The sequence below is a fragment of the Cariama cristata genome, unplaced genomic scaffold (genome assembly GCF_000690535.1).
Source record: "Cariama cristata isolate BGI_N322 unplaced genomic scaffold, ASM69053v1 scaffold11724, whole genome shotgun sequence".
Lineage (NCBI taxonomy): Eukaryota > Metazoa > Chordata > Aves > Cariamiformes > Cariamidae > Cariama > Cariama cristata.
In genome coordinates this window covers 1-21124 of record NW_009614693.1, presented here as the reverse complement: position 1 = coordinate 21124, position 21124 = coordinate 1, and the positions used below count along the sequence as shown (strand labels likewise).

Sequence of the window (21124 nt, the reverse complement as noted above, 5' to 3'; positions counted from 1 at the left end):
GGTCACTAAGGCCTTTGATTTGTGTAGTACACCTAAAGCATTTTACTTCCATAATTATTCACTTTTTTCAACATTTAAACTATTTTTTTCTGGTTAAAAGAAGCAGATGCATTTTCCTTGATTAGACTAGTTTTGTCAGTGATTAAACAGGCAGTAGATTTGCAAAAGACTACCAAAGCAGTACATTTTCACAGTAGTTTGGAGAAAACTGTTGGAGGGGTCACAGTTACATACCAATGGCTTGATTTCCACCTTGGTAAAAGCCCTTCATTGCACAATTGCAACTGATTTCAGAAATGACTACAAATGCTGACAGGCACCTGAATCACCAAAGGTATCTGAGGAGATAAATAAGCCATTTATTGCCTTGGCCCCTGAACACACACAGAGTAACTTTGCCTTAGTGGAACATGGGGTAGGTCCTAATTTATATTTCATACATACAGGACAATATCTTTAAAAATGACTGGAAATATATATAACTAACCATTAACATAGTTTTAAAACTAATGAACGTTGCAGAACTATTTGTTTAGTAGAGAAAATAAGAGAGAAGAAAATGCAAATTCCAGTAATGCATTTATTTTTGATTTCCATCACACAGGACAGCTTTGAAAGCAAATGCAACACAATCAGAAAACAGCACCTCTGACAAACCTCCTGTGATTGTCACTGACACTAGCTCCTACTACATCATTTATATCTACGTGGGAGTGGCAGATACCCTGCTTGCCATGGGAATCTTCAGAGGTTTGCCTCTTGTGCATACGCTTATAACAGTGTCTAAAACGCTTCATCAAAAGATGGTGCACACGGTTCTTCATGCACCCATGTCAACATTCAACTCTTGGAAAGCAGGTAACTGAGATGGGAACTGATTGACTCATGTGTGAGTTTCATTTCAATTAAACAATTTTCATTCTGTTAAAGGATACTTTTGCTTTCCATTTACATTTTCGGTCAAGCTGAATGTTAAAAGTTTGCCACATAGAGTAATTTGTGAATCTTTTATTCAACCTTGATTGTACTTTAAGTGTGACATATTTCAGTTGTCAATTCTGATTCTGAAATATCACCTTGTAAGTTGGAGAAAATTAACTGTTAACTATTTGAGGCAATAAAATGAGAATGACTTCTAATGAATAAACTTTGTCTAAAACTGCAATAGAAAATATATAGTCAACTATGTGGGGAGTGACAAGGAGTCAGATGTGGATGATAAATAGTGCTTTGTTTCATGAGTAGTCCTTCTAAAATGGCATAACACATCAGTTAGTGCGAATAATGATATGTGTATTCAAATTTGGCTCTGGAGTTGATACTGAGTTCATTATATAACTGGTGCAACAAGTGCCATCTCCCGCTGTACATGAAATTCCTATCCCACACCCTTACTAGTGTGCACTAGATCACCAGAGACACTGGTAACTGACAATACAACATAGGGTTTCTCTTTCATTTTCCCATTATATTCTTAATTTCGTTGTTACATGGAGATTAATACAGTCATTCGGCTCAGAAGCTAAGAAACTGGTGTACAAACTTATATAAATGCTGATGTGCAAATTATCTGTGTATCAGCAGAGCCTGCTACATAAGGGGTACAGACTGTACGCTTTGTGCCTCTTTTTTCTGTCCCGTTTAATTATGCTTCTTTCTTTTTATTACATTTTCCTGTTTTTTTTTCTGAGATTCCAAGAGCTGAAACAGAAGTTGTGGAGCTATATTCCTCCATGGGGAAAGAAGCTGTAGCTCCTCTAAAGTGTAGCAGAATTTCTTGCACTGGAAAAAATCTTGTACTTATCCTTAATATTTTGTATTTAGAAAAATTTGTTACTTTTTATTAAAGTATTAGTACTTTTTATTAAAGTAGTATTATATAAAGTAATAAATGTAGGATTTTGGGGGTGTTAAAATGTTTGACTTTTTCTTTCTTTTCTTAATCCATAGGTGGTATACTTAACAGATTCTCAAAAGATACAGCAGTACTGGATGACTTACTTCCACTTACAGTATTTGACTTCATTCAGGTTTGTAGAATAAAAGTTCTAAATTTTGCTGTCTTATAGCACTGTAAAGTTTCAGTAGTACATCATGCAAAAGAAATCATGTTAACAAGAAGAAATAAAAACTGGAATTAAATCTCTCTTCCTTTTTTTCAGTCTGTATATTTATTTACATAGCTGCTTACCTTGTAAGTCAACTTCATTGCTGCTTTTTTGAGTACTTGCCTATGTGTGTACCTCCACTGTTTGTGCAAACCACTTTTAGTACTCAGGCTCAGAAACATTTTTACCCTGCAGACCCCTACAGTACAAGTATCCCCACTGCTGCCTACATTCACCTTCAAAGGTGTAAAGGGCATTCCTTTCTTTCTTTCAGTTATCTTGGCTCAAGATTAATATTTTTTTTCATGCTATCCTTTGACTGCATTCAGTCATTTTCATGACTTTACCTCCTTAGCCTCTTCTCTTCCCAGTTTGCTAGCATCACCCTTAATTTACTTCTCTTTTGTTGAATATATTCTGCGTTTTTTCTGTTCTTTTATCTTCTGTAGAAACTCTTCCAGGCCTGCCTTATTGGGCAGTTTGACCTATGATGATGTGCTTTCAATTCTCAGTTGGGCAGTTATGCTTTCCCCCCCCACTACCCCCCTTCACAGGTTTGACTGCCAAATTTTGTCTTTTGTCCTTCTCATCTTCGTGGCTTCCCCCGAGTCTTTGGGATTTAAGCTGAATCTGTCAGGCACTGGATAACTATTTGTGATGGAAGAGAGCTTTAAATGACTTGAAGGAATGTTCTATCCCTAAGAGTTGTAGAATTGCAAACTTTTTATTTTTTGGATGGAAAGGCTTGTTTCCAGTATACCTTCTGGGGAACTCCGTTCATTGCAAAATCTTGAGTTTTGAATGACCTTTCAATTCATCCACACTGAAGAGAACATTGAAGAAATACAGAGATAGAGGCAATTCCAGTGTGTCTCAAGGAGGATGCCTTTGTTTGCTCCCTATATTGCCTAATCTGAGACTTCGTGGCTCTGTGTGGATCCCAGCACCCATCATTAGTGTCCCACCACTAATGCTGTGTCTCAAGGAGGATGCCTTTGTTTGCTCCCTATATTGCCTAATCTGAGACTTCGTGGCTCTGTGTTCCAGGACCCATCATTAGTGTCCCATCACTAATGCTGCACTGCCAGCTTTTCCTCAGATAGAGGTGGTTCCCAAAACATTTAAAAAATAAAAGCTGATCTTCCCTGGCCCTCCTGTTCCTCTCTACCTTTGTTTAGGAGATGTGAAGGCCTGACTTAGTCAACTCAAACACTCTGCTGCACAGATTGCCTGTCTCTATCTTCGAGTTTGCTCTGCTTTACAGTCCCTACCAACGTGACTGATCAAAACCGAATCCCTTTCCCTATATCTTTGTTACTAATTGGTAACTTTGGCTCATGACTAGAGAGAAGCTAGTGCAGCTCTACATGAAGAGGTTCAAGGACATTACAGCTCTACTTCATGTCCTGCTGATGTCATGAAGATTTGCTGAATGAGTAAACATGGACACTGGGACCTTCTCTGAATCATTAATGTCATCTTCAGTTTCAAGGATTCAATACTGTCTTTTCTGGTGTGGCTATTTTGTTTCTGATATTTTGGATCTGCCATGGGCATGTTATTCCAAAATTATTTTAGTTAGTCTGTCTCTACATTTCAAACTCTCTGCAAGAAACTGTCTAGGTTTTCATGTTTTCAAGGATAAGGAAAATCCCTAGATTTAGCTTTTCTGTTCTGATGCCTTTCAGAGGCTAACCTATTCTCTAATGTCCCATAGGTTCACCTCTGTCTCCTCAGTCTCAACTGCAGTCTCAACTGCAGAGCTCCTGAACAAGCTGCCCTGTATTTCCAGGTTCTTCTGGTGAAAATCATTGAACCTACCCACTGTCTTGAATGCTTTTTACCAGCTGTCCCTTCATAAGAAATTCCTTCTGATCCTCCATAGATTCAGACTTGTTTGGCAGCTTCAGACTTCCATGGACTCTGCTAAAGAACTGAGTCAGATTCCTCTGAAAGATACAGAAAAGTTATACATATGACTTTCTCCTTCTGTGCTGATCATCGCAGAGTCCCAGAATTGGGAGGGGACCTCTGGCCCTAGGACCTGGGACCTCTCCAACCCCTCTGCTCAAAGCAGGTTCAACTAGAGCAGGTTGCTCAGGGCCATGTTGGATTTTGGATATCTCCAAGGTCGGAGATTCCACAAGTTCTCCAAGTAGTCTGTTCCAGTGTTTGACCATCCCCACAATAAAAATGCTTTTTCTTATGTTTAAATGGAATTTTGTGCATTTCAGTTTGTGCCCATTGCCTCTTCCTGCTGGATGTCATTGAGAAGAATTTGGCTCAGGCTTATTTGCTGTGCACCAAATACCTAGTGGTATTTATATAAATAGAATATATTTTTTAAACATATATGATTTATAAAACTTATTTGCATATATACACAAATTTATAATTTATATAAATATAGTAAATATAATCAGATACTTATACAGTGATAAGATCCCCCTAAGCCTTTTCTTCAGGCTAAACAATCCCAGCTCTATCAGCTTGTCCTTGTATGTGAGATGCTCCCGTCCCTTTATCATCTTCAAGACCTTTCACTGGCCTCACTCCAGTATGTCTGTCTCTCTCTTGGACTGGTGAGCCCACTCCAGATACAGTCTCGCTGGTGCTGAAGAGAGGGGAAGGATCACCTTCCTTGATCTTCTGACAGTGCTGCTGCTGTTGGCCTGCCTTGCTGCTGGGGGGTGTTGCTGCCTTGTGGTCCACCAGGACCCGCAGCACACTCTGCAAAGCTGTTTTCCAGTCGGTCAGCCTCCAGCCTGTACTGGCGCATGTGGTTATTCCTTCCTAGGTGCAGAGATCTACAGAAAAGGTTAGCTTCTAAGCGTACTGGGATGCCTAAATCTCAGTGTGGTGGAGGTGGAGACTTGGTCTCTGCTAGCCTTCAGTTTATGTTTGCGTAAGTTCATCCTTCTGACTTCTGAGCTTTTCCCAAGAATTTGACACAAAATTTAAGAGCTGCTTCTTACTCCCTCTTCTGAGAGAATGAGCTGGGAGACGGCTCTGGCTAACTCCTTGTTTAGGGACACTGCCTCCTTCTCTGTTGCAGCTGTGGGTGTCACGGCATAGTTTTTCTTAGGACTTCTATGGGCATTAGATGTATTGAGGGGCCTTCCCTTTTAAGGAGCAGGGCTTTTCATCCAGGACAAATGAGGCTTAAAGAGGCCTGGGTTACTCTCCAGTCACCCAGTTGTCCATAAAAGAAGACGCAGCATCAACCTTTACATCAATGACAAGAGGGGGCATCTGTGATGTTTTCTCCGACAGCCATCTGACCTGCTTCCGTACATCTTGGGTATGAATTGTAGCCAGCTAATGACTGCAGTAGCATTACCACTAGTTTTAACGTCCATCTCGGTCTTCTACCAGTGCTTACAGTGGGGTCATCATTTCTTGGAGATCCTTCATGTGAGATGCTGCTAGCATATATTGCTTGTCCCTAAGCTTTAATATGGTTACACTCAAAAGGTCATCATGAACTCTCTGGACATTTATACCTGTGGCCATGACTGGTTTTACCTAAATGATAAACCCCATTGGTTAACCAGATTGGCTGCTGCAGTCATTGCCACCCTGAACCCTTGCTGATTTGCTGTCTCTACCCCCAGCTGCATTTTCCAAACTGGTGACACAGAGGAAGCACTGGAACCTGTCTCCCCATCTGGCCCCTCTGTCCCAGGTCTGAAAGCTCAGCACCTGCAGTCACTGCAGCACGGCATTGTGGCTCTTAACTGGGCTGGATGAGCCCTCTGCTGCCGTTCCTGACCATATGCCAATGTAACTGGCTCATGTGTTGATTTTTGCCTCTGCCTTTTTAGAGAAGGTGTCATATTCTGTTTGACTTTACACTTATTTTGTGTTTGGAGTTTATGAAATAACACAAATTTTCATATTCAACTTTTTAGTGAAATAACTGTTGGACCAGCAGTGAGAACAATATGGCATCATGGTGGCCCTTGCAAAATTTGAGTAAATGATGGAAAAAGGAGTCAAAACAGTCACTGTGTGACTGTGTAATCCCAAGTAATGTAATAGCTGTAAAATTTGGCTCAATATCAATTGAACAGCTCATTCGCTTCTTAACAATTAGAGATACAAGAGGTACTAAATTCTGCAGTTTGAAATAACGAGTAAACACAAATCCATTCTTGGTTTGCTACAGACCAGTGCTATACAGCCTGCACAAGCATAACCCACGCATGTCACCATTCTTTTAAGAAAAATGAGGAAAATACTGAAAGAAATCTTTAACTAGTTCAGCTGTTACAGTAATTTTTTTCATAAACGTTGATGCTGCCATTGCATTGCTCAAATTTCTGATGAAAAAAAAAGGGTAGGAAACGTGGAACGTACTTACCTGTTCATGAAAGACCTCTAACTAGGAATACTGGGAATTTAAATCCTTCCTTGAACTTATGGGGATGTAGTAGCAAAAACACCAACTGCAGATTTCTTCCTAATGTGGAATTAGTTTTGCTTTCCATCGATTTCTTTGCTGACTGGTCCTTTGCAGTGATGTGTCAATGCGATGTTCATCATTTTGTCCAAATTGTCCGTTTGCAGTTGCTTTAGGCTGATAAGTGTACAGTTTGAAGTAGTTGTTCAGCGTGAAACAGAATACAAAGCAGAACTTTGCTATTTTCATTAGATTTAGGTATGAGACAAAAACAGTCTAAGTGTTTAAGGTGCTTCTAGATCAGGGCCTGATTTAGCCAAGTCTGTCTGGAGCTACTGAGAATATGGTAGTAGTCTCTGGTGGGTTAAATAGATTAACTCTGGAATGATTTTGTTCCTTTTAAGTCATCTGTCACCTTGAAACATCTTTTTTTCTCCTGAAACTGCTAATTTTTCATACCACAAGTCCTCTAACGACTTCTTTCCTGTCTTCTGATCAGGATGAGTAGTAGTGCTAGTTTCATAGGTGGGTTACAGTCCCTTGAGCAAGCGATGATGTACAACTTCCCCCTTTTTCTAACCCTCAGAAAAACTCCGTGGCCCAGAACCTGCAGGAGACTGGCACTCAGCTCCTGGCAGCCTGGCACACCTAGTCCAGGCAGGACAGGGACAGCACCGGTAGGTTTGCGAGGTGGCTGCAGATATTGCAAGTGTCGTTCTTACAATTTTAACTGGAGAGTGAGTGCCTAGCTGCCATTGGGTTTGTGTGGCTTCATAATTTAGAAGCCTGCAATACCGGTTGTACTACAGAAAACGCGTCTTCCACCTATTAGAAAAGGCAGCAGTTTATTCTAACAGGTTATGGATCTGGTCTCAGTTATTCACAGTCTTTTCACGGAGGTTTGTTCTCAGCTGCAAATCCTACTTAGGTTAGCACTTTATGTTTGTTGAAACAATACGGGAAGGAGATTCATCACCAATCTCTAGTCTATAAAATGACAAGTTTACTATATCAATAGTATTTTTCTTTCATTCTACAGTTAATACTGATTGTGATTGGCGCTATAACAGTAGTCTCAATATTACAACCCTACATCTTCCTGGCATCAGTGCCTGTGATAGCAGCCTTTATTATGTTAAGGGCATACTTCCTCCACACTTCTCAGCAGCTGAAACAACTGGAATCTGAAGGTAGGAGCAGCAAAATTGGTAGACTTCTAAATCCACAACAAATCAATTGAGAAGTGATTCACCCTTTCACCTCTTTTTTGCCTTTTCTCTTGCAAGATGCCATTGTCTCTGGGAGCAGAACACGTATCTTCTTAAAGCCAGTGCTGTTACTGATCCAGCCAATACTGAGTGCTCTGCTGCCAAAGAGCAATGGAGAAGATCTTTCTTAAGCCGGACTTTATCACCACTGCAGCTGAAAACAAATAAAGTCCTGACATACAGTTTTCTTGAGAATAAATGTAACTCGAAAAATTGTAGTTAGACTTGGTATGTGCCCCATGAGCTTGTTTCTTTATAAGAAAAATTATAGAATGGCTGTATCTTGATTGCAAAGTATTCTTATTTCTGAATAAGTTATTTGACTAAATTTCCTTCCTCTTCCCCCGTTAGGAGACTAACATGTTCCCAATAAAATGGAAAACCTCATTCTGAAGTGCAAGTTTGCAGATCAGGCAGTGTGGCCTGGCTTTACAACAAACTGGCAGATCCTCAGCAAATCAGACCTGAATCTTAAACAGTGATGATCATCTTCCCTTTTACCTAAGTGTAATTCTGAAGTTCCTCAGATCTAAATCTAAATTTCTTTGATGTTCACAGGGACCCAGAATTGGCTCAGCACTTTTTATATAATGCAAGATCTGCTTAAAATTACCATGTCAGTACAGTTGAATCCAAAGCATTAAAGTACTCTGCCTGTGCTAAAAAAACTTCACTCGATGGTGTTATCAGAATTGCAGGAATTAATTTTGACGAGGAGGAGCTGCCTTTCTCTTGTGCCATCTTACAGCAGGCCGGGAGCTCCCTCAAGTCGTATGCTAACTATGAAGAGTTAGTGTGATCCCTTCCTGGCAACAGACTGAATGGAGTTTCAGCCCATTCATGCAAAGACTGTTGTTGTATATCCTGTGCTAGGATTACTTCAGTCAGGTATCCAACAACCTATGTAAATTAAACACTGACAGTAGTTAGAGTGCTGTGAGTTAGAGCATAGGGCTGTGTATTTGCGTCATGTCAAAGGTATTTGCTTGTGAGTGTTTATGATGTGTCGAATTTAAACACTTTACAGCTCGGAGTCCAATATTCACCCATCTTGTTACGAGCTTAAAAGGGCTGTGGACGCTGAGAGCTTTTGGGCGGCAACCGTATTTTGAGACCTTATTTCACAAAGCTCTGAACCTACACACGGCAAACTGGTTCCTCTACCTGTCAACGCTGCGCTGGTTCCAGATGAGGATAGAAATGATTTTTGTCGTCTTTTTTATTGCCGTGGCATTCATCTCAATCGTAACTACAGGTACGGTAACTTTACTAGAGTACTGAAATGGAAGTCTTCTGCTTCTGTTTAACAGCTCAGCTTTAGAAACTTCTGAGGGAGGTAAACCATGGCAAAATTTAACATACATTGGAGACCCCGATTTAAGTATGCCATAATAGTACATACAATTTAATTAAAATAGAATTCAAGCCATTATTATCTGCAATCTGATGTTGTAGAGGACTCATGGAAGGGATGAACCTGAAAAAAATATCCGAAGGGACAGAGCTTTCCTTTTCTTGACTGTAATTGCTGTAAAAGTAATCTCGGGTGTTTTAAACCACATTAATGTAACCATGTTAGTGTACTGAAAACTTGGATGTTGATTATTATCTGTATAACTCAAAGTTTTTTAGTAAATAGAAGTTAATGTTCCTCTCATTTGCAAATGGCTAAGACCTGCAAAGTTTTAATGATCTTTTAAGGCCACGCCGATAGCAGACATAGTCATCCAATTCTCTAATTCCCAACCCACTGAGCCGTTTTCCGATGTGAAGTTTTGCAAATTCCATTCAAAATCCCTTTAAAAATGGCTCACCACTCCTAGTAAACCCAGTACACAAATGAGAATCACTCTGCACCTTACTATCTTACGTGTATTTGAAATGCTGCTCGTGGCTGGCCAGGCATAGCCAGTCTCCAACAAACAGAGAATAGGAGAATAATGTCCCCAAAATGTTGGAATAATTCAGTTCTGTTGAAAAACTCAGCAGGTTTGGCTACAGATTAGTTCAAATACAGTTTTTAATTCACTATGTTTTTGTTATGTATGTTTTTTGATTTTGATTCTCAGACATTATTCTCTCTCTCCCATGTCTTACCCTGAACTTTGTGTGCAGGAGCTGGATGCAGTTTCAATACTGTGGTCGCTAATGAACAAGAATTGGCTGTTTTTCTGAGGGAGGTTTTTGATTCTAACAATATCCAAATGTCATTTGATTATACTTCAGTGTTGAAAAGCAGTTATATAAAAGTGCACATTTTATCAAATCTTATATTGTGTATGAAATGCTATCCTCTATTTCTTGTATAAGGAGCTCTCCTGATTCTTAGAAAAAAACCTAAACAATCCAACCACACATACTTCTGGATGAAATATGCACCTACAGTACTTTTGTTACAAAGGAGACTTTTAGTTCCCCTAAAATTCATAGGGAAACAAAATCCCCTGCTACTCTTCTCATTTTTTACTTTGTGCGCTTAGCAGTGTGGGGTTTTTTAGGAAAACTGTTTCTTGTGCTATTGTTTTTCTGGATATTTTATTTGAGAAAAGGGGTTAGAAGCACTTTTTTAAAATGTGAAAATTTGTCATCTTGCCACCATTGTAAACTTACTGTTAAAGGTAAATAGGTCCTCGGAGCAACACTAAACTCCTTTTCTTACTCTGTCAGCTTTCAGGAGGAATATTTTGCTTTTATTGTTTACTTCTATAGTTACTCAGATAACGAGATGTCTATAAGCAAAACAGGAGGAAGTTTGTTGAAGAACGTCATAGAAGAAATGGAGAAATCATAAAAGGCATTTGGCTGAAATTCTCCATTCCGTTTGACACCGAGAGGTTAAAAATCAACAGAAGGGTGGTTTAAGTGCATATATTGTATTATATGTACTCATAAAGGAAAAGCCCTGGAAAATCCCATGCTTGTTACAGCAGACAGTTAAAGTAAAAGAATTTGCATCTGCATCTTTGTGGAACAGTAAGGAGAACATGTCTGCTATTTGTCCAAGAAATGAAAATGTCAACCAGCGCAACTGTTGTGAATTTTAAAGTTGTTAGCTGTGGTGTTTTAGTTAGATAAGAGTCATTTCACAGGTTCATATGTGTTGGAAAAAGGAAACTGAAATTGAGATTGCAGAGGCCTGATTCTGTTTACAGCTTAAGTACCAAGATTTAATTTTTTCTCTGCTGAAGCAAGATCAGGGTTTCTAGTGAATTCAGTGTGAAAACCAGGTGTTTAACAGATGATTAAGCTCTCAGTCCTTTGTATAATGAACAAATCCATGTTTTCTCCGTGAAATAGGAAGAGAGAATGTGAATATGTATTTTAAGATATACATGCTAATTTTCTGATTTCTATTGGCTTTTTATTTGCATATAAGTCGAATGTGTTTTTCTCTCTGCAGGTGATGGACCAGGTAGAGTTGGCATTATTCTTACTTTAGCTATGAACATCATGGGAACCTTGCAGTGGGCAGTAAACTCAAGCATAGATGTGGATAGTTTGGTAAGCATAAAATGCAGTGTGCTATGCTTTCTTTTGAGGAATTGCCTTATTTTGTTGATTATGGGTGTTCAGTGCATTGTTTTCAGAGTTGGATATCAGGCAGATGTGTCAGAAGAGTTCTCCTTGAACCTTTCACAGCAAGCTACCAGCTTTAGCACAGCACAAACTGAGGGTTTCTATGATCAAAAATTTTCCTGGACTAGAGTAGGCAAATAATTGCATTTGAGGATTCAGATTGCAGATGTAGCAGTGATGGGAAAATTTAAAAAAGACTTGGAGTTATTTTATTATGATTATATACCTTACCAAGGTATATGATATACTGTACTTTGTCTACATAAGGGCTTTGCACAGCAGATCACGATGGATGTTTTTGAGCTCCTTCCATGCAAAATCAAGAGTGATTTAAAAATCTGTCCTAGACTTCCCTGAAGGTCGTCTTCTGGCTTTGTGTAAAATACCCTCTGACATAAAGGCTTTGGAATTGTGCATGTTTACCCCTTTCATTTGCATAGTTAGTCCGTTAGTTAGGATTGGCTTTAAAATAGAACATTTCACAAGGTTAACTCATCGTCACCTATTGGTTGAGATATGAGAAACTGACAGGAAACTCATAAAGGAATATGTTTGTTCTTGCTGTTTTCATCATACTTTAGCTTAAATGTATGAAAGTTTTAGATGTTATTTTTAAATGTAATAGTTACTTCTCTCTTTACACTTCAGGCATTCTAGGATTTATTTAGACAGAATTCTTGTTACAAAATACAGTAGTCTTATAAACCAAAAAAATTTCAGTGAAAAAAAAAATCTCCCACATCCAGTCAAATCCTCTCTGAACCCTAAATTAGCTTCTCAAGCCAACCATTTCAGTATTGGAAAACAGACAGCTTTTACAGCAGATCTTGGAGATCATTAAATCCTGATTAGCTGAAATGAGTTGTTGTTTAAAAAAAATATAATTGGGGCAGACGATCACAGTGAAGGAATCTTTGCCAGTTCAACATATTTTTTTAAAATAAATGATTCAACCAGCCTCATCCTGAAGGAAATCCTTAAGAGCCCCAAAACTGGGAATTAACCACTTAACAACATCTAATCTCTTGTTTACGCATGTGAGTGGTGATAGTCCAGAAAGCTGACTGCCATTCAGGGACACATTTTTTCCCTATCCACCAATTGTTTTATGCTGACACTTTCTTTGCTCGTTACAACAGCCTATCTTGAAGGGCAGGCACTTTGTGAAAGGACATCTTTGCCTTAACTCAAGACACACCGAACAACAGTCGTGTGACTGATAATGAAGTAAAACGTGCTGTTGGTAAGGCACGACAGCAACAAAAACGTTCAATCAGCTCTCATTTGTAAACTCCATTTTAGCCCCATAAGGCATAGTGGGATCACTTTTAAGTATAACAGTCTGTATAAGGATCATGTGAACATCTTACTGTAGGATTCAGAGGGTGCTGAACACACTAGTGTTTGAATAAAGGACTTTGCCTTTTTTAAAATACAGTGATGTTAATGTTGTCTCTTAGTAGCAATAAGGAGGTGACTCCCTTTCCCCTGAAAAGAAAGTCTCAAGTTGCTTTACTCTTTTTCTCTGTATTAAGACAGCCTGGTTTACTGGAGCACTGGTTATATTATATTAATGATAGCCTTCCAGGGTGCATCAGTTTATAGGTGGATCCCCTGGACTTCTTTCAGCAGTGGGTAGCTGCGCACCCCCATCCCATGGATTTTTAGGTATCCCAGGTGACAAACTAATAGATATTGCTGGCAGGATGGTTTTCCTGACATTCAAAAGCTGCATCTGTGCGTGAGCAGATAAGCATAGCTTCATGATTTCAAGATAATAAAACCGCTTCACTGGGTCATGCAGATGTATTATTTCCCACTCTTTGTATTCTCTACATTTAGCACTTCCCTCTTTAAAGCCTTTTACAGTTATTTGGTTACAGATGTCCTGCAAAGGCTTGCATGTGTGCCTAACTTAGTAGTCTATTTGGTTATACTCTATTTTTCTCTCAAGGGGTACTTTGAAGCTCCCCACAGGATCAGATTGACTAGAATTGACACGTCTCCACGTGTCTCCAGTTACAGATATGCATGCACCACTCTAGATGACACCACTCTTGCCGTTCCTTGAGCAGCTGTGACATCCGTGCTTACAAGCCTGCACGCAAGCGTGCCTGAGTATATAGCACATTTTGCAAGTAGCAGTCTTTGATTGTCACATAAGCTGGAGATTTCTACAAGTGGTTGAAACCCATGTCCAAAGGCATAGCCGCTGTAATTAGTACATAACATTAAGCTCATACTGAGTTGTTTTAAAGATATGCAAGGTACAGGACATCAGTGAAGTAAGTGTAAGCAAAAGGACTGGAAGGCAGGAGAACAGGGAAGCAGGATCACATGAAGAAGGAAAAAATGTACTGGAAGAGATACTAGCCAAACAGATGGGGAGGTGGCAAATTTGACTTTATTCTAGATGTTCTCCTTCGTCAGCTTTCTGTGACACGGGCATGCATATTGAAGAAATCTGAGTTTCTAGACTGGATTTTTTTTTTTTTACATACACAGGTATTCTCTTTGAAGCAATTTCTGTTGAACTGGTTTGACTTTAACTGAAAAATCCCCATTGTCTTTTAATACCCCATAATGGTTTTGGCATTTTGTTCTCTAACAGCCCTGATAGTTTATCTGCTCTGCTTTTTTTTTTTAAAAAAAAAAAAAAACACATGTGATTGGTCTGACAGCTCTCCATTGTTTCATTTAAAGCTACCAGTTAGACTAGATTTATCTTTTCACTTTGATCATTTCTGCTAATATCCCTTCAACTGGTTTTCAGTCTTTTTCTTATCCCTCTAGGCAGCCTTGTAGTATTTTTAATTTTTTTCCTTCATAAGGAAATAGAAAATAAGTTTTCCAGTAAGTGCTGCTTTCACAGATAAGCACTGGCGAGTCCCAGTGGACTGTTTTAATGCTTTATAACCTCCTGCTTCACTGATGTGCATCCTGCGGTGGCAGCGCTCTAACTGGGAAGGACAATTCCTTTTATCAGGGAAGGAGAAAATGCCATGCTTTTGCTGTTGCCAAGATTACTTATGTAAGGAGATATAAAAAGAATCCCCCAAAGAGATATTAAAACCACACTTGCTAAACCTCACAGTGCCCCACCCTGTACATCACGGATGCTGAAGAATTAAAGTAGCACATGGTAGAGAAGAAAAAGGACCAAAGAAAAAATTAGGACTGTGAAAAATAATGGTGCTTTTATAGCTGCTTTTCGTGCTTTTATTTTCCCATGCTATTTCTCCTTTAACCTGTTCAATTGTATTTGTTTTTAAACTAGGACATGACCTTAATATGCTTTTTTACTGCTGTCATTAGAAAACCTAAGAACACTGTTAATTTCCAGAGTTTAAGTAGACTAAATACTTGACTGTAAAATCTGCATCAGAATGACAATTCTCAAAGTGAGGTGTTGGTCATCTGGAAGTGAACAGAATCAAGAAAAATCTCTTAGAACATTTCCTTTTTCTGCTTGCAAAGCAGTGTGAGAAAGAGCAAAAAATTCAGTGCAAGTTTGACGTGAACTACATACTCCATTTTTGCAGTTTGGAAGAGGAGTATATGTCCCATAAGTGCACCGAAAATATAACAGCAGAAGATGTGAGACCTCAGTAAAACCATATGGTCTGCCTGCATTGACCCAGTTTTTGCAGTGACTTTAATGCACAGGGTTTTTTTACAACATGAGGCATTGGACCAACCTCTCGTAGGATCTCTCAGTTGCACATTGCCCTTTTCAGACTATGTTTTTGAGGAGGTGGTGTCTTACGACGTGGTCGTTGAATACTGTTCCTGTCTGGTCTGGAGAGGGTAACTGCTCTCTTTCTAGCAGAAGAGAACATAGGGCCTGATGAAATTAATTGTATTAGATTACTTGTAAAAGAATTACTTCTTCCACTTTCTGGAAATATACATTACATAATTATATTATGAATTCTTCTTCAACATTAAGAAAAGTTTAAGTGATATTAATGAGAAAGTAAATTAAAGAATTTGCAAAGTTATTAAAATCTCAGTAAAATACAATTAGGCAAGGCTAAAAATAGTGTATTATGCTCTAGACATTTTTAGACGGAAGTAGTAAATACACTCCTTTATTCTAAAGCATCAGTTAAAGAATGTGAATATAGCAGGCACATTGCTGAAGGGAATAATGGATAAGCAACTTGCTGTCACCTACACTGTACCTGTCATTATGAATGACAGAAGATTTCTACCTGTGAAAGGAAAAATGGATGTCTTTGTAAAATGTTACTGACATTTATGCTGCATTCTGCCTAGCTCTAAATCCTAATTCAAATTACAGAGCCAGGAAAGCATCCTTTTGAATTGATTGAAAGTATTAAGCTGTCTAAAATATCTGCATATGGGATGTGACTGATAGATCTGTCGGGGGAGCTGGGACAGAGAGATGGAATTTTCTGTTGTAAGGGAAGGCTTTTTGTCCAACTGGCTTCATAGCAGATTTTAGCTAGTGTGTAATGGTAGAATCTCTTGGGCAATTATAGGGAATCCTTGGCTGTACAAATGTTCACAGCTCTTGATGAAGCCAAGACAGACCTTCATTTCTGAAGTGGCCATATTTCTGTAAGGATAAGATTTCTGAAAACAAATGTACCATCAAATACCAATTAAGATAAACACCTGGTGCTCATTGTGGGTTTTACTATAGACACTCAGACAGGAAGAAAATTGTCAGTCTGTTCCAAGGTCTTCCTGTTTGTATCACCAAAATAAGATGACATTCATATATCAACATGATCATGACCATGCCTTTCGATCTTGCTCAGTGGTAGAGATGGAAATTGCGATCGATAGCCTTGGGTGTTAGCATGCTTTTCAAAACTTCTGTCACAATTGTGTTTCAAGATGCTGAGATGTAAGCTATGATCCCAGTATTTCCTTGCATTGTATATAAATTTGCTTCCACATGGAAAATCCACCTAACAGTATTTCAGTCTGGATCGAAGAGCAGGAAGGAATGGTAATATATCAAGCAGAATCACTTTGCAGAAGGAATACAAAAGCAGTTAAAGATGTACAAAGAGTTTTCCAGAATGCCACTAAAGAAACGTACATTACTGGGAATATACATTAGAGAACAAGTACTAATAATAGGCCCAGATATTCCTGGGTGCAGTAGCTATGCAGGTAACTAGCTATTTATTAATTTATTTTGCTAAATAGTTTCTGACCAAGAAGAATTGACACTATCTTGTAGCTTACTCGTGTTGTTTACAAGAGTAAATTTTGCTAAAATGAGGAATCTAGTTAGTTAAGTTAGTTGGACTAAGGAACCTCAATGTAAGGTCAAGTTACGTCTTCTTCAAGTGAGGGGCTGAAATTTGTTTCCTGAATAGCAGGAGAAAAACAATAGGAAAGTTTAGAGATTCTAGGACTACCAGCATGAACGACATTCTCTGAAAGTATATTAGAAATTACAACCTCTACAAAGTGGATTAGTTAGCCAAAACAAGCTATGTGTTGGAGGTCAAGAAGCAGATAGAGAAGAGAGACTTGACAAAATCAGAGTTAGACTTGCAAATGGTCCTAATTCTGGATAAATACTTGATCTCAGTTTTCAGTAAAAGGGCGGTGTTTAATCTGGGGAGTTGAAAGTGGAGCGAAAGGTAGAAATGGGATTTACAATATCTGAGGTGGAAATTAGATGCAAAAACCAGCCTAGCTGTGGGCATGTAACGAGAGTGCCTGATTTAGAATCCTGGTCTCCCTAAATTTCCTGTACAGTTCGTGGACGGACACATACACCAGCTGTGAGTCAGTCCATCTAAAAAAGGAGTCTTCAACTAAGTGTGATTGGGTTCTGCAGTTGGACATTCCAGTGAAACGTGTGAAACTGGGCTGGAACAATGCCACACCAGGCATGCAGACCAGATGGGACCAGACGTCCCATCCTAGGGTTCAGGAAGAACTGGCTGAGAAGCTGGAGATCTGGTAATGGCCACTTCAGATGAATCCACCAAGCTGGCAGTGGTGGTGGCACGTGATAGAATACCAACTGTCACTTTTGGTTAAGAAGGAGAAATGAGAAGTCATTGATGCCACTATCAGTTTGTTAGTCTGATGGCAGCAGTCTTTAAAAACTATTTTGAAGAAGTAATTAAAAGACGTGGTGCTTACAGAGTGAATTCACTCAGGTTTGCTGACATTAGTGTTGCATCAGACTAACCTGATAACTGGGTTCGATGATTTATTTTCCAGACAAAAGTAATGTAGTAGATCTCATTTATCTTCAGGAAAGCACTGGCTATGGCTCTGTTTCAGAAATTATATAAATGAAGGAGATCAGGATTATTACAAGAACTGTAAACTAGTTAATGAGTTGGGCAGAAAGGAAATGGCATTAAGCTGTAAGTATTAAGCTGTAGGGAGGCTACTCAACAAAGATCAGATTTGTGACTGAGCTCATTTTAATCTTTTTTTAATGCTCTCAACAAAGAAAAAAAATGTGTTGAAGAAATCTGTCAAAGGCACAAAGCTGAAAGGCAATGTTAGCATGAAGGATGCTGGGAGTTGAAAGGTATTAGGTGACCTCAAATGGCAGATATAAAATAGATGTCAGTAACCAAAGTGCAAAGGCTTGAATTTAGGGGTTGCCAAGAATAACCACTGTTGTAAGTAAGTATCTCCTCAGTTAGAAATGGCTAAGATGGAGGAAAGCTTGTCTGAGCGCTGCTCAATCAGAGAGTGACTATAAGATGTGACTGTGAAGAAAAGAGCATTATGATCCTAGGATGTGTTAATCGAGACATTCCTAATACAAATAGGAAACTATCAATGCCTTTGTACAATGTCCTTGTGAAACATCATCCAAAATGCTGTGTACACTCTGGTCAGACAGGAAAGATTAATTTGAAATGGGATATTCGGAGGAGAACATATGTTAAGAAAGAGGCTTAAACCTGGATTTTCTTTAGTCCTGGAGAACAAAGATTGACTGGATCTAAGGTAGCCCTCCATAAATTAATGGGGAAAGCAGCTAGGAAAAAGAACTATTTAGAATTTAAAATTATTAGATTTACAAGAACGAACTGATCCATAGACTTAAAAATATGTTTTCTGACCACCTGAGCAGTGAAGTTGTAGTGAAGGAGATGAAATAACTATTTATTAATTGACCCTTGACCCATTTAAAAAAAAAAATCAAGAGGATGGCTTCTGGTCCCATGCTGCTTTGAAAATTCACCAAGACTGCTACTAGCAACTTCTGTCTGAAGTTCATGAACTACAGAACTAATCAAGTTCACCTAATATATATAATTACAGAAATAAAATTAATTATCATGGAACTTCCTATTAATTTTTTGGTAAAAACTACAGACAATTTCTCATAAATACTCAGATGTTAATGTCTGATGATTGTTCCTCTTTACTTGATGCTACTACTTTACGTCTTTCAAATTCCACACAGTGTGCTGATCTTTGATGATCAATCATTATTCAAGGAACTTCAGTTTTTGGATTGGACAACCCCCTACAGAAGCAAGGAGTTGAAGACTCCAAGATTACTTTCATGATCATACTTTGTTTTCATAAATACAGGTCATCTGCAGTTTTCAAAATACATTTTTAAAGGTGGAAAGAGCTACTGTGTCCGTTTAAAAAGGAAGCAAGCGAAATCACATGTTGGACCAATATCAGTGGTACAACAGCAATAGAATCTAGGGCTCTATACAAGAAGTATCCTACCTTTGAAAATTATATCATGGTATAACTTGCACAGAAAAGAGACTCACTGTTCTGGCTAGGAATTAGGAATAATTCAATTTCATTTGTTTTGATAACTATGTATTAATTACAATTAGAATACTGTTTGTTTTGATTCGTAGATGCGGTCTGTCGGACGAATATTTAAATTCATTGACATGCCAACAGAAGAGACGAAAACCATTAAGCCACAGAAGAATAACCAGCTTTCAGATGCCCTTGTAATTGAAAACAGGCATGTGAAGGACGAGAAGAGCTGGCCATCTGGGGGCCAAATGACTGTGAAGGACCTTACGGCCAAATACGGTGAAGGAGGAGCTGCTGTGTTAGAAAACATTTCCTTTTCAATAAGTTCAGGGCAGAGGGTGAGACACTGTTTTGTTGTGTTTTGATCTGACTTCTATTAAGCTTAACTATAGAAGTGTCATTATAAACCTATTCATTGACTAAAGAGTAGGTTGAGTTCAGTAAGGTTTTGTAAGTGAAATTGTTGCAAAACAAAGTAATCATCTGAAAAGCACCTGAAGAACAGAAGTGTCTTGTGCCTCTTAAAAATTGCTCATCTGTAGGATTATCAGCTACAACCAAAAAAAAGGCAAGGAAAATCTGCCTCAGTCATCCTAGAAATCTTGAGACTATTTTCACCTCAGTGAAGCACGGTGGGGATGTTTGCTGGCCGTGAGGAGCAGAATATACTGATGAAATAAGTATGCAGCAGGTCCCCAAGTTGTATTCCTGTGCCTGAAGTCGTCTGCCTTCTCCTCCTGGGGAGAGGGAAGCTTGCTGGTGAGCGCAGGTGCTGGGGACAGCCTGACCCAGGGGGAGCAGGGCATGAAAGAATACCAGCCCCTGTGCCAAGGGTAATGCACCACTGGCTCCGGCGGCCAGAGGGTGGAGGTGCCGTCTCGCCCTTTCCATAAGGGCTCTACGCCACCCCGAATTATTATATAGCAAACCATAAACAGCTCTATTCTTTAGAAGATTGACAAACCTCTAATTAATCTTCATGCATGTTTGGGACTGGGTTCAAGAAAGAGTTTTAGTTTCAGGACAGCAATTAGGCAGAAGTTTAACGCTTTGCTTTAAGTTCATGCTGAAGGGCTGTCCTCTGTGGGGTGGGAAGAAAGGCTCATGCCATTTCCTGAGCTGAAACCATACGGATGAAGAGGAGCTTTTAACTCCCCCATGTAGATGAGAAAACGGGTTCAGTGACAGCTACCTGGCCTTGCCACAAGGCAGCTCTTTGCTCCTGGTTTGACTAGCACTAGCCTCTGCCAGGTTTGGTAGATCTGTCTTGTTTTACATGAACTGAATATTTCATCTACCAAGTTTGAGGGCACCAAAATTTTGAAACCAGGGCCCTGACTTCCTGTAGCACTGTTCTGAAACCACTCTGCCTTTGGAAGAGAGGCACCTGTGATTCCTGGAGCGTGGAGGTGCAGGTGCCGCTGCAGTCTGGTGGATTTACTTCCTGGAAAATCCCTTGAAGGAGAATGGAGTATGTAAAATGAAAGATACTTTTCTACTGTACAGAGAGGAGACAGAGCAATTAAAACCGAAGATGCTTTTTTCAATGACTGTGATTTAGGAACTCAATCCACTTTCAGTGGTGAACCCTAGACTCAGAGGTAGCATTTCTAGAATTGGAGTGTGCTTCTTAAACTGGAGAGGATTTGTCTCTACCCTGTGGGGAAACATGTTTAAAATAAGCAGGAAAGGGGAGAGCTCTCCTCTGCTAAGGGGGTAGAATAGACTAGACTAGACTAGACTATTTCAGTTGGAAGGTACCTACAACGATCATCCAGTCCAACTGCCTGACCACTTCAGGGCTGACCAAAAGCCAAAGCCATGTTATCAAGGGCATTGTCCAAATGCCTCTTCAACACTGACAAGCGTGGGGCATCAACCACCTCTCTAGGAAGCCTGTTCCAGGGTTTGACCACCCTCTCGGTGAAGAAACCCTTCCTAATGTCCAGCCTAAACTTCCCCTGGTGCAGCTTTAAGCTATTCCCACACGTCCTATTACTGGATCCCAGGAGAAGAGC

At 39.3% G+C, this 21124-nt stretch overlaps 1 protein-coding gene across 1 annotated transcript in view; it reads left to right on the top strand.

The window, feature by feature from the left end:
- The window catches only part of CFTR (cystic fibrosis transmembrane conductance regulator (ATP-binding cassette sub-family C, member 7)), a gene marked incomplete at both ends in the record, with an annotated part of 61682 nt that extends 42238 nt beyond the window's left edge, over positions 1-19444 (top strand). Inside the window, 6 exons of the mRNA XM_009699521.1 lie at positions 605-858; positions 1951-2030; positions 7550-7700; positions 8806-9033; positions 11179-11279; positions 19202-19444. Coding sequence (XP_009697823.1) covers positions 605-858; positions 1951-2030; positions 7550-7700; positions 8806-9033; positions 11179-11279; positions 19202-19444 — 1057 coding nt within the window. The remainder of the gene's footprint in view (positions 1-604; positions 859-1950; positions 2031-7549; positions 7701-8805; positions 9034-11178; positions 11280-19201) is intronic.
- Positions 19445-21124: the final 1680 nt, after the last annotated feature.